Source organism: Rhinoraja longicauda, chromosome 37 (genome assembly GCF_053455715.1).
Source record: "Rhinoraja longicauda isolate Sanriku21f chromosome 37, sRhiLon1.1, whole genome shotgun sequence".
Taxonomy (NCBI): Eukaryota; Metazoa; Chordata; class Chondrichthyes; order Rajiformes; family Arhynchobatidae; genus Rhinoraja; species Rhinoraja longicauda.
The window spans coordinates 10,053,404-10,065,681 of record NC_135989.1 but is presented as its reverse complement, the minus strand read 5'-3'; the positions used below and the strand labels follow the sequence as shown (position 1 = coordinate 10,065,681).

At 46.4% G+C, this 12,278-nt stretch overlaps 1 protein-coding gene across 1 annotated transcript in view; it reads right to left on the bottom strand.

Annotated features, from left to right (window-relative positions):
• The window catches only part of LOC144610581 (microfibril-associated glycoprotein 4-like), a 28,700-nt gene extending 21,471 nt beyond the window's left edge, over positions 1-7,229 (bottom strand). Inside the window, exon 1 of the mRNA XM_078429390.1 lies at positions 7,218-7,229. Within this exon, the coding sequence (XP_078285516.1) occupies positions 7,218-7,229 (12 nt within the window). The remainder of the gene's footprint in view (positions 1-7,217) is intronic.
• Between the last annotated feature and the right edge of the window lie 5,049 nt (positions 7,230-12,278).

Sequence of the window (12,278 nt, the reverse complement as noted above, 5' to 3'; positions counted from 1 at the left end):
CATGACATCGCTGTCCAATCAGCGATGTCGCTCTCTGGACCAATCCCCACGGTCGCGCCTACACGTGACCTTTCCGGCCAATCTGAGGGTTCGACGACCGGGACCACTCTTTATGGTCGCTACAATATGTTCATTAAAGCACAATTAATTTAATTATTCCAAGCGTTTTCCCAAATTGACTCCTGCCATTCCTAAACTCTGAGGTTTTGTCAATTGAACTGTGAACTTGATTTTTTTTAAAGCACTAAAGTAACACGACAATTTAAGAACAATGAGATTAGGACAAGATTGCTAATTTGCAAAATTACAAGTACAGAATTTTCCTTATTCTCTTCTGACATAGAATGCAAACACAGCCCATTTTTTCCCATTTTCTCCCCAATAATCTATTTTCTCCAAATTTTCATCCGCGCCCTGCAGTTTCTACATCCCGTCTACCCTTTAGGGGCAATTTTACAGTGGCCAATTAACCCCCCAGCCCACATGTCTTTGGGACGAGAGGCAGGGAGCTGGAGCAACGGAGAAAATCCATGCATTTACAGAAGGAACGTGCAAACTCCACACAGACAGCTTCAGTGGCGATGAGAGACAGCAGATCAGACAGCTGTGGTAATGTGCCAACCTGATTTGAGGGCGAACAATGCTAAGATGTTGTAAACCTGGGTTTGTTCACAGCTTATTCTCACTGCACCAATCTTTCTATCACTTCTTTTGAAAGAAGGCCTCATTTTATCCCAAGATAAAACAGAGAACACTACAGCACAGGAACATGCTCTTTAGCACAAGATGTCCGTGCCAAACATGATGCCAAAACAGATTATTCTTCTCTGCCAGCACGTTGTTGTGCTTCGTGGTCCGGTACCTGTTGTACCTTTGTTGAGACTCTGGACGGACCACAGGTACACGTGTGTAAAAGGTTACAATGCTGGAGCTCAACTCCAGGTAAGCAAGATCATGAGGGACCCCTGCCACCCCAGTAACGGACTGTTCCAGATGCTACAATCAGGCAAACGCCTCCGCTGTCAAGCTGTGAAAACGGAGAGGATGAGACGAAGCTTCTTCCCACAGGCCATCAGGACTGTCAACTTTTATAACCCCAGAGACTAAATTTTTGTCGACACTAATAGTAACTTATTAACTTTATTTATATGCTGTAACTGTAATTCTTTTTGTGCACAATCCGCAGGCATTGCCACTTTCATTTCACTGCACATCGTGTATGTGTATGTGACAAATAAATTTGACTTGACTTGACTTTATCCCGTGGCCACCTGGAACCAGAGTGCCCACCTAATCACACCAATCTCTTACATACACGGTACTACACAGGCAAACAAGTCAAGTCAAGTCAAGTCAATTTATTTGTATAGCACATTTAAAAACAACCCACGTTGACCAAAGTGCTGCACATCTGACTAGGAAAAAAAAGAAACATACAGTGGCAGGCAGCCAAACACAACGGCGCGGCCATCTTGAACAAAATGTTAATTCAATCACCTACAGTCAACAATAAAAGCACTAAACAGGCACCCAAATTACCCAACCCCAAAAACCCCCCAAAACACAGTCCAACAATAGAAGCATTAAATAGGCATTCAAATCACACACCCTAAAACCCCCAAAAACACAGTCCAACAATAAAAACATCAAACAGGCACTCAAATCAACCCCAAAAAACAAAGTAGTCCTTGGGATACACAAAGTACTCCCAGCAATATCACAACACACGTGATCCATATTTGACCATTGCCTGCATTTCCACTTGCATAAGATCTTCTTAAAAACCAGTATCATAAAATGCCTCCAGCATTCTCCTGGCATCCTGTTCAAAACACCTGCCATTCTCTGTGTGGAAAACATGCCTGCACTTCTCCTTGGAACCTTGCCCGCTCACCTTGAAGCCATGCCCCTTTAATTCTCCACATCTTCCCATCAACTCCTCCCAGTTTCCACCCCTCTCCCGCGCTCCACGGACAATTCCCAACTTTGGGTGGGGAATCTTCGGGAAGTTTTGAATGAATGGGTGCTGAGTGTGTATATATGTGTGTGTGTTGGAAAAGCACCTGAATTGTGAAGTTATCCTTGCCTGGGATGGAGGCTTCTGAGAAATCGGTAAAGCTATCTCCAAGTTGGGAAAAAGGTTCAGACTGTCTAGCCCAATAGATGGGATGTCCCGGCTAATACGGGACAGTTGGCAACCCCACATGGCAACTCTCTGCCTGCTGTTCCAGAGGAGGATCTGTTGCAGTGTGTGATATGACTGGATCACCTGTAGAACAAGCTTTCACTGTATCTCTGTACATGTGACAATAACTAAACTAACTCACTAAAGTTAGACGCAGTGCTGGAGTAACTTGCGGCACGGTGGCGCAGCGGTAGAGTTTGCTGCCTTACAGCGAATGCAGCGCCGGAGACTCAGGTTCGATCCTGACTACGGGCGCTGTCTGTACGGAGTTTGTACGTTCTCCCCGTGACCTGCGTGGGTTTTCTCCGAGATCCTCGGTTTCCTCCCACACTCCAAAGACGTACAGGTGTGCAGGTTAATTGGCTGGGCAAATGTTTTTTAAAAATTGTCCCTGGTGTGTGTAGGATAATGTTAATGTGCGGGGATCGCTGGGCGGCGCGGACCCGGTGGGCCGAAGGGCCTGTTTCCGCGCTGTATCTCTAAATCTAAAAAAAATCTAACAGCGGGTCAGGCAGAATCTCTGGCGAAAAAGGACCTGGAGGAGTTCTCACACACACACACACACACCCACACACACACACACACACACTGTCCATTGGATCTTAAGTCCAACGCCTTAACCACTTGACCATCCTGGTCGGAGATGTTAGCATTCATTTTGAGAAGACTATAGACAATAGACAATAGACAATAGGTGCAGGAGTAGGCCATTCAGCCCTTCGAGCCAGCACCGCCATTCAATGCGATCATGGCTGATCACTCTCAATCAGTACCCCGTTCCTGCCTTCTCCCCATACCCCCTCACTCCGCTATCCTTAAGAGCTCTATCCAGCTCTCTCTTGAAAGCATCCAACGAACTGGCCTCCACTGCCTTCTGAGGCAGAGAATTCCACACCTTCACCACTCTCTGACTGAAAAAGTTCTTCCTCATCTCCGTTCTAAATGGCCTGCCCCTTATTCTTAAACTGTGGCCCCTTGTTCTGGACTCCCCCAACATTGGGAACATGTTTCCTGCCTCTAATGTGTCCAATCCCCTAATTATCTTATATGTTTCAATAAGATCCCCCCTCATCCTTCTAAATTCCAGTGTATACAAGCCCAATCGCTCCAGCCTTTCAACATGGATGGAGGCTTCTGAGAAATCGATAAAACTATCTCCAAGTTGGGGATATAAAAGCAAGGATGTAACACTGCAGGTTTATAACACACTAGACCAAGTGGACCCGTTGGGGCCAAACCTCTCCTGCATTGGTGCAGCACCCTCTCCTCCCCTCTGCCTCTCCTCCCCTCTCCCTCTCCTCCCCTCTCCCTCTCCTCCGGAGAACCTAGGGTGATGGAGGAACTGAAGGAAATCCACATTAGGCAGGAAATGGTTTTGGGTAGACTGATGGGACTGAAGGCTGATAAATCCCCAGGGCCTGATGGTCTGCATCCCAGGGTACTTAAGGAGGTGGCTCTAGAAATAGTGGAAGCATTGGAGATCATTTTTCAATGTTCTATAGATTCAGGAGCAGTTCCTGTGGATTGGAGGATAGCAAATGTTATCCCACTTTTTAAGAAAGGAGGGAGAGAGAAAACGGGTAATTATAGACCAGTTAGTCTGACATCAGTGGTGGGGAAGATGCTGGAGTCAATTATAAAAGACGAAATTGCTGAGCATTTGGATAGCAGTAACAGGATCATTCCGAGTCAGCATGGATTCAACTTGAACTTCTTTCAATTTAGTGCACTGCACTTGATTATTTAGGTGTGGTCTCCTCTACGTTGGAGAAATTAAACAGGTTGGGTGAGTGCATCATAGAGCACATGCCTTTCGGTCCACGGAGTGATTCTGACCTTCCTTTTACCCGCCATATAATCAGGAGAGTTAAATAGTGGAGGAAAATGCCCTTCAGCCCAAAACATCCATGCTAACCAAGATGCCCCAACTAAGCTAGCCTCATGAATGTGCATTTGGTTCATGACCCTCCAACCCTTTTCTATCCATCTACCTGTCTGTCTTTTACATGTTGTTATTGTACCTGCCACAACTACTTCCTCTGGCAGCTCGTTCCATAATCCCATCTCCCTCTGTGTGAAAAAACCTGCTCCTCAGGGCAACACGGTGGCGCAGTGGTAGAGCTACTGCCTTTGCAGTGTCAGAGACCCGGGTTCGATCCTGACTACGGGTGCTGTAAGAAAGTAACTGCAGATGCTGGTACAAATCGACGGTATTTATTCACAAAATGCTGGAGTAACTCAGCAGGTCAGGCAGCATCTCAGGAGAGAAGAAATGGGCGGCGTTTCGGGTCGAGACCCTTCTTCAGACTGTTCTAGGGGCCGGAGAACCTAGGGTGATGGAGGAACTGAAGGAAATCCACATTAGGCAGGAAATGGTTTTGGGTAGACTGATGGGACTGAAGGCTGATAAATCCCCAGGGCCTGATGGTCTGCATCCCAGGGTACTTAAGGAGGTGGCTCTAGAAATAGTGGAAGCATTGGAGATCATTTTTCAATGTTCTATAGATTCAGGATCAGTTCCTGTGGATTGGAGGATAGCAAATGTTATCCCACTTTTTAAGAAAGGAGGGAGAGAGAAAATGGGTAATTATAGACCAGTTAGTCTGACATCAGTGGTGGGGAAGATGCTGGAGTCAATTCTAAAAGACGAAATTGCTGAGCATTTGGATAGCGGTAACAGGATCATTCCGAGTCAGCATGGATTTACGAAGGGGAAATCATGCTTGACAAATCTACTGGAATTTTTTGAGGATGTAACTAGGAAAATTGACAGGGGAGAGTCAGTGGATGTGGTGTACCTCGACTTTCAGAAAGCCTTCGACAAGGTCCCACATAGGAGATTAGTGGGCAAAATTAGGGCACATGGTATTGGGGGTAGGGTACTGACATGGATAGAAAATTGGTTGACAGACAGAAAGCAAAGAGTGGGGATAAATGGGTCCCTTTCGGAATAGCAGGCAGTGACCAGTGGGGTACCGCAAGGTTCGGTGCTGGGACCCCAGCTATTTACGATATACATTAATGACTTAGACGAAGGGATTAAAAGTACCATTAGCAAATTTGCAGATGATACTAAGCTGGGCGGTAGTGTGAATTGTGAGGAAAATGCAATAAGGCTGCAGAGTGACTTGGACAGGTTGTGTGAGTGGGTGGATACATGGCAGATGCAGTTTAATGTAGATAAGTGTGAGGTTATTCACTTTGGAAGTAAGAATAGAAAGGCAGATTATTATCTGAATGGTGTCAAGTTAGGAGGAGGGGGAGTTCAACGAGATCTGGGTGTCCTAGTGCATCAGTCAATGAAAGGAAGCATGCAGGTACAGCAGGCAGTGAAGAAAGCCAATGGAATGTTGGCCTTCATAACAAGAGGAGTTGAGTATAGGAGCAAAGAGGTCCTTCTACAGTTGTACCGGGCCCTTGTGAGACCGCACCTGAAGTACTGTGTGCAGTTTTGGTCTCCAAATTTGAGGAAGGATATTCTTGCTATGGAGGGCGTGCAGCGTAGGTTCACTAGGTTATTTCCTGGAATGGCGGGACTGTCGAATGTTGAAAGGCTGGAGCGATTGGGCTTGTATACACTGGAATTTAGAAGGATGAGGGGGGATCTTATTGAAACATATAAGATAATTAGGGGATTGGACACATTAGAGGCAGGAAACATGTTCCCAATGTTGGGGGAGTCCAGAACAAGGGGCCACAGTTTAAGAATAAGGGGTAGGCCATTTAGAACGGAGATGAGGAAGAACTTTTTCAGTCAGAGAGTGGTGAAGGTGTGGAATTCTCTGCCTCAGAAGGCAGTGGAGGCCAGTTCGTTGGATGCTTTCAAGAGAGAGCTGGATAGAGCTCTTAAGGATAGCGGAGTGAGGGGGTATGGGGAGAAGGCAGGAACGGGGTACTGATTGAGAGTGATCAGCCATGATCGCATTGAATGGCGGTGCTGGCTCGAAGGGCTGAATGGCCTACTCCTGCACCTATTGTCTATTGTCTATTGTCTATTGACCCGAAACATCGCCCATTCCTTCTCTCCTGAGATGCTGCCTGACCTGTTGAGTTACTCCAACATTTTGTGAATAAATACCTGACTACGGGTGCTGTCTGTACGGAGTTTGTACGTTCTCCCTGTGACCTGCGTGGGTTTTCCCTGAGCGCTTCAGATTTCTCGCACACTCCAAAGACGTACAGGTTTGCAGGTGAATTGGTTTGGTGTAAATATGAAATTGTTCCCTTGTGTGTCTAAGGTTTTGTTAATGTGCGGGGATCGCAGGTCGGTGCGGACTTGGTGGGCCGAAGGGCCTCTCTCCGCGTTGTATCTCTAAACTAAACTAACTCACACCCTAAACCTGTCTTTGGAAGTTCTTAATTATTCTACTCTGGAAAAAAGAATGTGCATTCACCCTATCTAGTCCTCTCATCATCTTACACACCTCTTTAAGATCAGCCTTTATCCTCCTACGCTCCAGGGAATAAAGTCCTAGGCGGCCCAATGTGTCTCTATAGCTTAGGACCTCGAGTCCTGGCAACATTCTCGTAAATCCTCTCTGCTATCATTCCAGCCCAACAGCATTTTTCCTGTATCATGATGCCGAAATCTGAATACAATCCTCACGTCTGTAGTTTCTTCCGTCTGATTTCTAAAAAGAATCACCTGCCTCAGGGCCCCATTTGCACATTTTTACAGCGCTTAAAAAACAATCCATCTCATGGGTTTTTCTTGAGACACAAGAAACTTCAGATGCTGGAATCGTGAGCAGAAGTGCCGGAGAATCTCAGCAGGTCAGGCAGCACCTGTGGTGGGAATGGCCGGACGATGTTTCGGAAGAAGGTTAGTAGAAGGGTCCCGACCCGAAACATGGCCTGGCCATTCCCCCCACAGATGCTGCCTGGAATCGTCACGCATGGCTTATTTCCCCTGTCAAAAAAAGAATTATGCTCTCAGGTTTGTCAGCCAAGTCTCTGCCTTAACTACTGTTAAAACCATAAAGCTGCAGCAAGCAAAAGGTCCCTCCGCCTCTCCCTCCCTGCTCGTTCTTACCTGTGATTTCATTCTGCCGGTCGGTCAGGTGTTCAATTGGCAATGAGCGTTTGCAGTCACAAAACGCATTCACAGAAAAACATCTGCATTGGAATTAAACGCCTGGAGTCAGTCACCACCTCATCCTGGTTCAATGGCCCAATGAGTTCAGATCAGAAACTATACCTACAATTCCAGGGCATCTAGTCCAGCGTTTATTTTTCTCTACCTCGAGAACACAAACAGCAAGAACAGCAGAGGTGGAGTTAAACCAATTTTACCACGCCCTCATGTTAAATTTACAGTACTTATTGACAAAGGTTTAGCCAACCCAGTCTATTTCCCACACTACCTGATGCATGTGATCAGCCCCACCCGTTTTGGTTAGAGTAGCTGGACTCCACACCGATCTTGGTGTAGCATAGAAAGCTTTTGTAGCTGGAGGAAAGGACAGTTGAGAAAGAACTAAAAGGCAGACGGATTACCTGATCAACAAGATTGTAGTGCAGGTGAAAATTGAGTTGTCAAGAGAATAGTGAAGCCATCCAGAAAGACTTGGATGGAACGGATAATAAGATCATAAGGAATAGGAGTAGAATTAGGCCATTCGGCCCATCAAGCCTACTCCACCATTCAATCATGGCTGATCTATCTCTCCCTCCTAACCCCATTCTCCTGCCTCCTCCCCATTACCTGTGACACCCGTATGTGGAGTGGATGTTTCCAACTAGTGGGAGAGTCTAGGACCAGAGGGCACAGCCTCAGAATTTGAGCATGTTCCTTTAGGAAGGAGATGAGGAGGGATTTCTTTAGTCAGAGGGTGGTGAATCTGTGGAATTCTTTGCCACAGAAGGCTGTGGAGGCCAAGTCAGTGGTTATTTCAAAGTCAGAGATAGACAGATTCTTGATTAGTACGGGTGTCAGGGGTTATGGGGAGAAGGCAGGAGAGTGGGGTTAGGAGGGAGAGATAGATCAGCCATGATTGAATGGTTTCTCCCCATAACCTCTGACACCTGTACTATTCAAGAATCTATCTATCTCTGCCTTAAAAATATCCTCAAAAGTTCTTCAACCCTCAAAAGTTCTTCAACATATGGAACCCAGTGCTGCAGCATATTAAGGACAAGTAAAACTATCCCCTCAATGCCACACGCTTCTGTACCTTCTTTGAATCCAGCAGTGAAAACACTGAAATATTTGACTTGTGAAAATTACCTTGCCTCATGTTTTTGTCCTTTTGTTTTTTTTTTGTTACATTGTAGTTATGTTTTTTTTTTAAATGTATTTTTATTTATTTATTTGTTTGTTTTTGTTTGTTTTCATGATTATGTAGGGAAGGGGAGGGATGGGGTTTACTGTTGTTGTTATCATATCATATCATATATCTACAGCCGGAAACAGGCCTTTTCGGCCCTCCAAGTCCGTGCCGCCCAGCGATCCCCGCACATTAACACTATCCTACACCCACTAGGGACAATTTTTACATTTACCCAGCCAATTAACCTACATACCTGTACGTCTTTGGAGTGTGGGAGGAAACCGAAGATCTCAGAGAAAACCCACGCAGGTCACGGGGAGAACGTACAAACTCCTTACAGTGCAGCACCCGTAGTCAGGATCGAACCTGTGTCTCCGGCGCTGCATTCGCTGTAAAGCAGCAACTCTACCGCTGCGCTACCGTGGCGCCCTTGTTATATGCATTGTAATCAATTATAAAATAAAAAAAATTAAGAAAGTAAAAATATCCTCTGACTTGGCCTCCACAGCCTTCTGAGGCAAAGAATTCCACAGATTCACCAGTGTCATAGAAAATAGAACAGCGCGTCACAGGAACAGGCCCTTCGGCCCACAATGTCTGTGCCGAACATGATGCTAAGTTCAACTAATCTGCCCTGCCTGCGAGTGATCCATATCCCTCCATTCACTGCACATCCAAATGTCTTTCTCTGCTCATCATTTGCACCACAGTCCCATTAATCACGTAATCCATCTTTCTTCCAGTTCTTTCCCTTCCCCCCACATTATCAAACATTTCCCCGGTCCAACAAAAGATTGTCAGCCTGAAAAGATTGAGGATTCTCCCCCCTCTACAGGTGCTGCCTGGTCTACTGATCATATGGAGGGAGAGAGATGGCGAGGAAACAGGCCCTTCAGCCCATCGAGTCTGCGTCTGCCCTCGATCGCCTATTTACATTGATCCCACTTTATATTCCTCACAACATCACAAACTCCCTCAACATCCCACCCACTCAATTTATATCATGTCATAAGGAATAGGAATAGAATGAGGCCATTCAGCCCATCAAGTCTACTCCGCCATTCAATCATGGCGGGGAGGTTTGGGAAATACTGAAGTAAAATGGTAAACCCATCATGTCCACGCCATTCAATCATGGCTGGTCTATCTCTCCCTCCTAACCCCATTCTCCTGCCTTCTCCCCATAAACTCTGACACCTGTACTAATATCGACCAATTAATCCTATCGAACCTATCCATGTTTTTAATTAATTGATTGAAAGAAACAGGCCCTTCGGCCCACCGAGTCCATGCCGACCATCGATCGCCCGTTAACACTAGTTCTATGTTATCCCGCATTCAATAGACAATAGACAATAGGTGCAGGAGTAGGCCATTCAGCCCTTCGAGCCAGCACCGCCATTCAATGCGATCATGGCTGATCACTCTCAATCAGTACCCCGTTCCTGCCTTCTCCCCATACCCCCTCACTCCGCTATCCTTAAGAGCTCTATCCAGCTCTCTCTTGAAAGCATCCAACGAACTGGCCTCCACTGCCTTCTGAGGCAGAGAATTCCACACCTTCACCACCCTCTGACTGAAAAAGTTCTTCCTCATCTCCGTTCTAAATGGCCTACCCCTTATTCTCAAACTGTGGCCCCTTGTTCTGGACTCCCCCAACATTGGGAACATGTTATCTGCCTCTAATGTGTCCAATCCCCTAATTATCTTATATGTTTCAATAAGATCCCCCCTCATCCTTCTAAATCCTTCTAAATTCCAGTGTATACAAGCCCAATCGCTCCAGCCTTTCAACATACGACAGTCCCGCCATTCCGGGAATTAACCTAGTGAACCTACGCTGCACGCCCTCCACACACTAGGGGGCTATCTGCAGAGGGCCAATTACCCAACAAACCCGCACGTCTTTGGGATGTGGGAGGAAACCGGAGCTCCCGGTGGAAACCCACGCTGTAAGATATTGTATCTGCTTGTAAGAGGAAATGACATCGTACCTGCTAAGAGGACATGACATCACGGCCAGGCCCGGGAACTAAACGAGTTCAACACAGGACACAGCGTGTGCGACTCGAATATGTGACATGGTGTCAGAAGTTTCGAACCTGAAACACTGAAATAGTCCCCGTGTCCTTAAATCACGTATGAATTGGGAAAAGGAAAGTCCGTCAAGTCAAGTCAAGTCAATTTTATTTGTATAGCACATTTAAAAACAACCCACGTTGACCAAAGTGCTGTACATCAGTTCAGCTACTAAGAAACGAACATACAATGGCACACGAACATAACAGCACATACATAAACGGTTCACAGCGCCCCCCTCAGAGGGCCTCAAACGCTAGGAGAATCCAGAAAAGGAATTAGCAATCCTGAAGCTGAAAAGGGACAAATCGAGAGCCGAACGTCAAGTGTCTCAAGACACAGTGAGTACACTAGACCACAGTCCCATCTATACAGTGTGGTGGAAGTGGATATGGATGTGGTCATATGAAGAAAGACTGGATAGACTCGGCTTGTACTCGCTGGAATTTAGAAGATTGAGGGGGGATCTTATCGAAACGTACAAAATTCTTAAGGGGTTGGACAGGCTAGATGCAGGAAGATTGTTCCCGATGTTGGGGAAGTCCAGAACAAGGGGTCACAGTTTAAGGATAAGGGGGAAGTCTTTTGGGACCGAGATGAGAAAGTTTTTTTTCACACAGAGAGTGGTGAGTCTGTGGAATTCTCTGCCACAGAAGGTAGTTGAGGCCAGTTCATTGGCTATATTTAAGAGGGAGTTAGATGTGGCCCTTGTGGCTAAAGGGATCAGGGGGTATGGAGAGAAGGCAGGTACGGGATACTGAGTTGGATGATCAGCCATGATCATATTGAATGGCGGTGCGTACAGGCTCGAAGGGCCGAACGGCCTACTCCTGCACCTATTTTCTATTTTCTATTTTCTATTTCCACTGTGAGAAGGAGGAGAGAATGCTCAGAGATGCAATTGTGCTCCGTTCCTACCACCAGACAGTACGTGAGAAATGCCTTGAGAGAGGAGATGAACTAACACTGGACGCGGCAATCGGTATTGGCCAGAATTATGAGACAGCCCAAGAGAGTATGGAAGCCATCGACAAAGAAGAGGGTAAAGTGCATGCTATGTACACAGAGGCAATTTCATGGGATCCAGAAAGAAAAGGCCCAAACCTGGACTGGATAAGAATCACTACTGGAGCCCAGATAAAGGCAAAGAAGGAGTCCGACTCGAAGATAACTCTGCACAACATGAGAGTGGCCCTGCCAAAGGTCGGATGTGTTCAGTCTGCAAATAACTCAACCATTTTGCAGCAGTCTGCAGACAGAGAAAGCAGCAAGCAAATATGATTGAGTAGAAGGCAGCAGCTTCCTATCCACCAGACTCCTCCGCAGAGGAAGATAGTGAGGACGGCTATGAATGTGCCCACGCGTATGCTGTGCATGACAAGCCACTCACTCAGTCAGGGGATGACTGGTATGAAACTCTGCACGTCAATGGCCAGGAGATGATGGTACAGATAGACACAGGATGCTCGTACTCAATAATGCCAGCGCATACCTTCAAAAAGATGGAGAACAACCACACACAACTACACCAACCACATACTGGAACACATTGGGTGTTAAAGACTACACCCTTGACGTTGAGTATCATGTGCTCGAGGCTGATGCCAGGGACAGACAGTGCCAGATTGAACCTGATACAAAGGCTCCACAACATCGATGAGTATCCAGAATTGATGCACATTGCTGGCACACATTGATGTGATGTACACATTGAAAATCGACCCAACTCGCCAACCGGTTGTGGT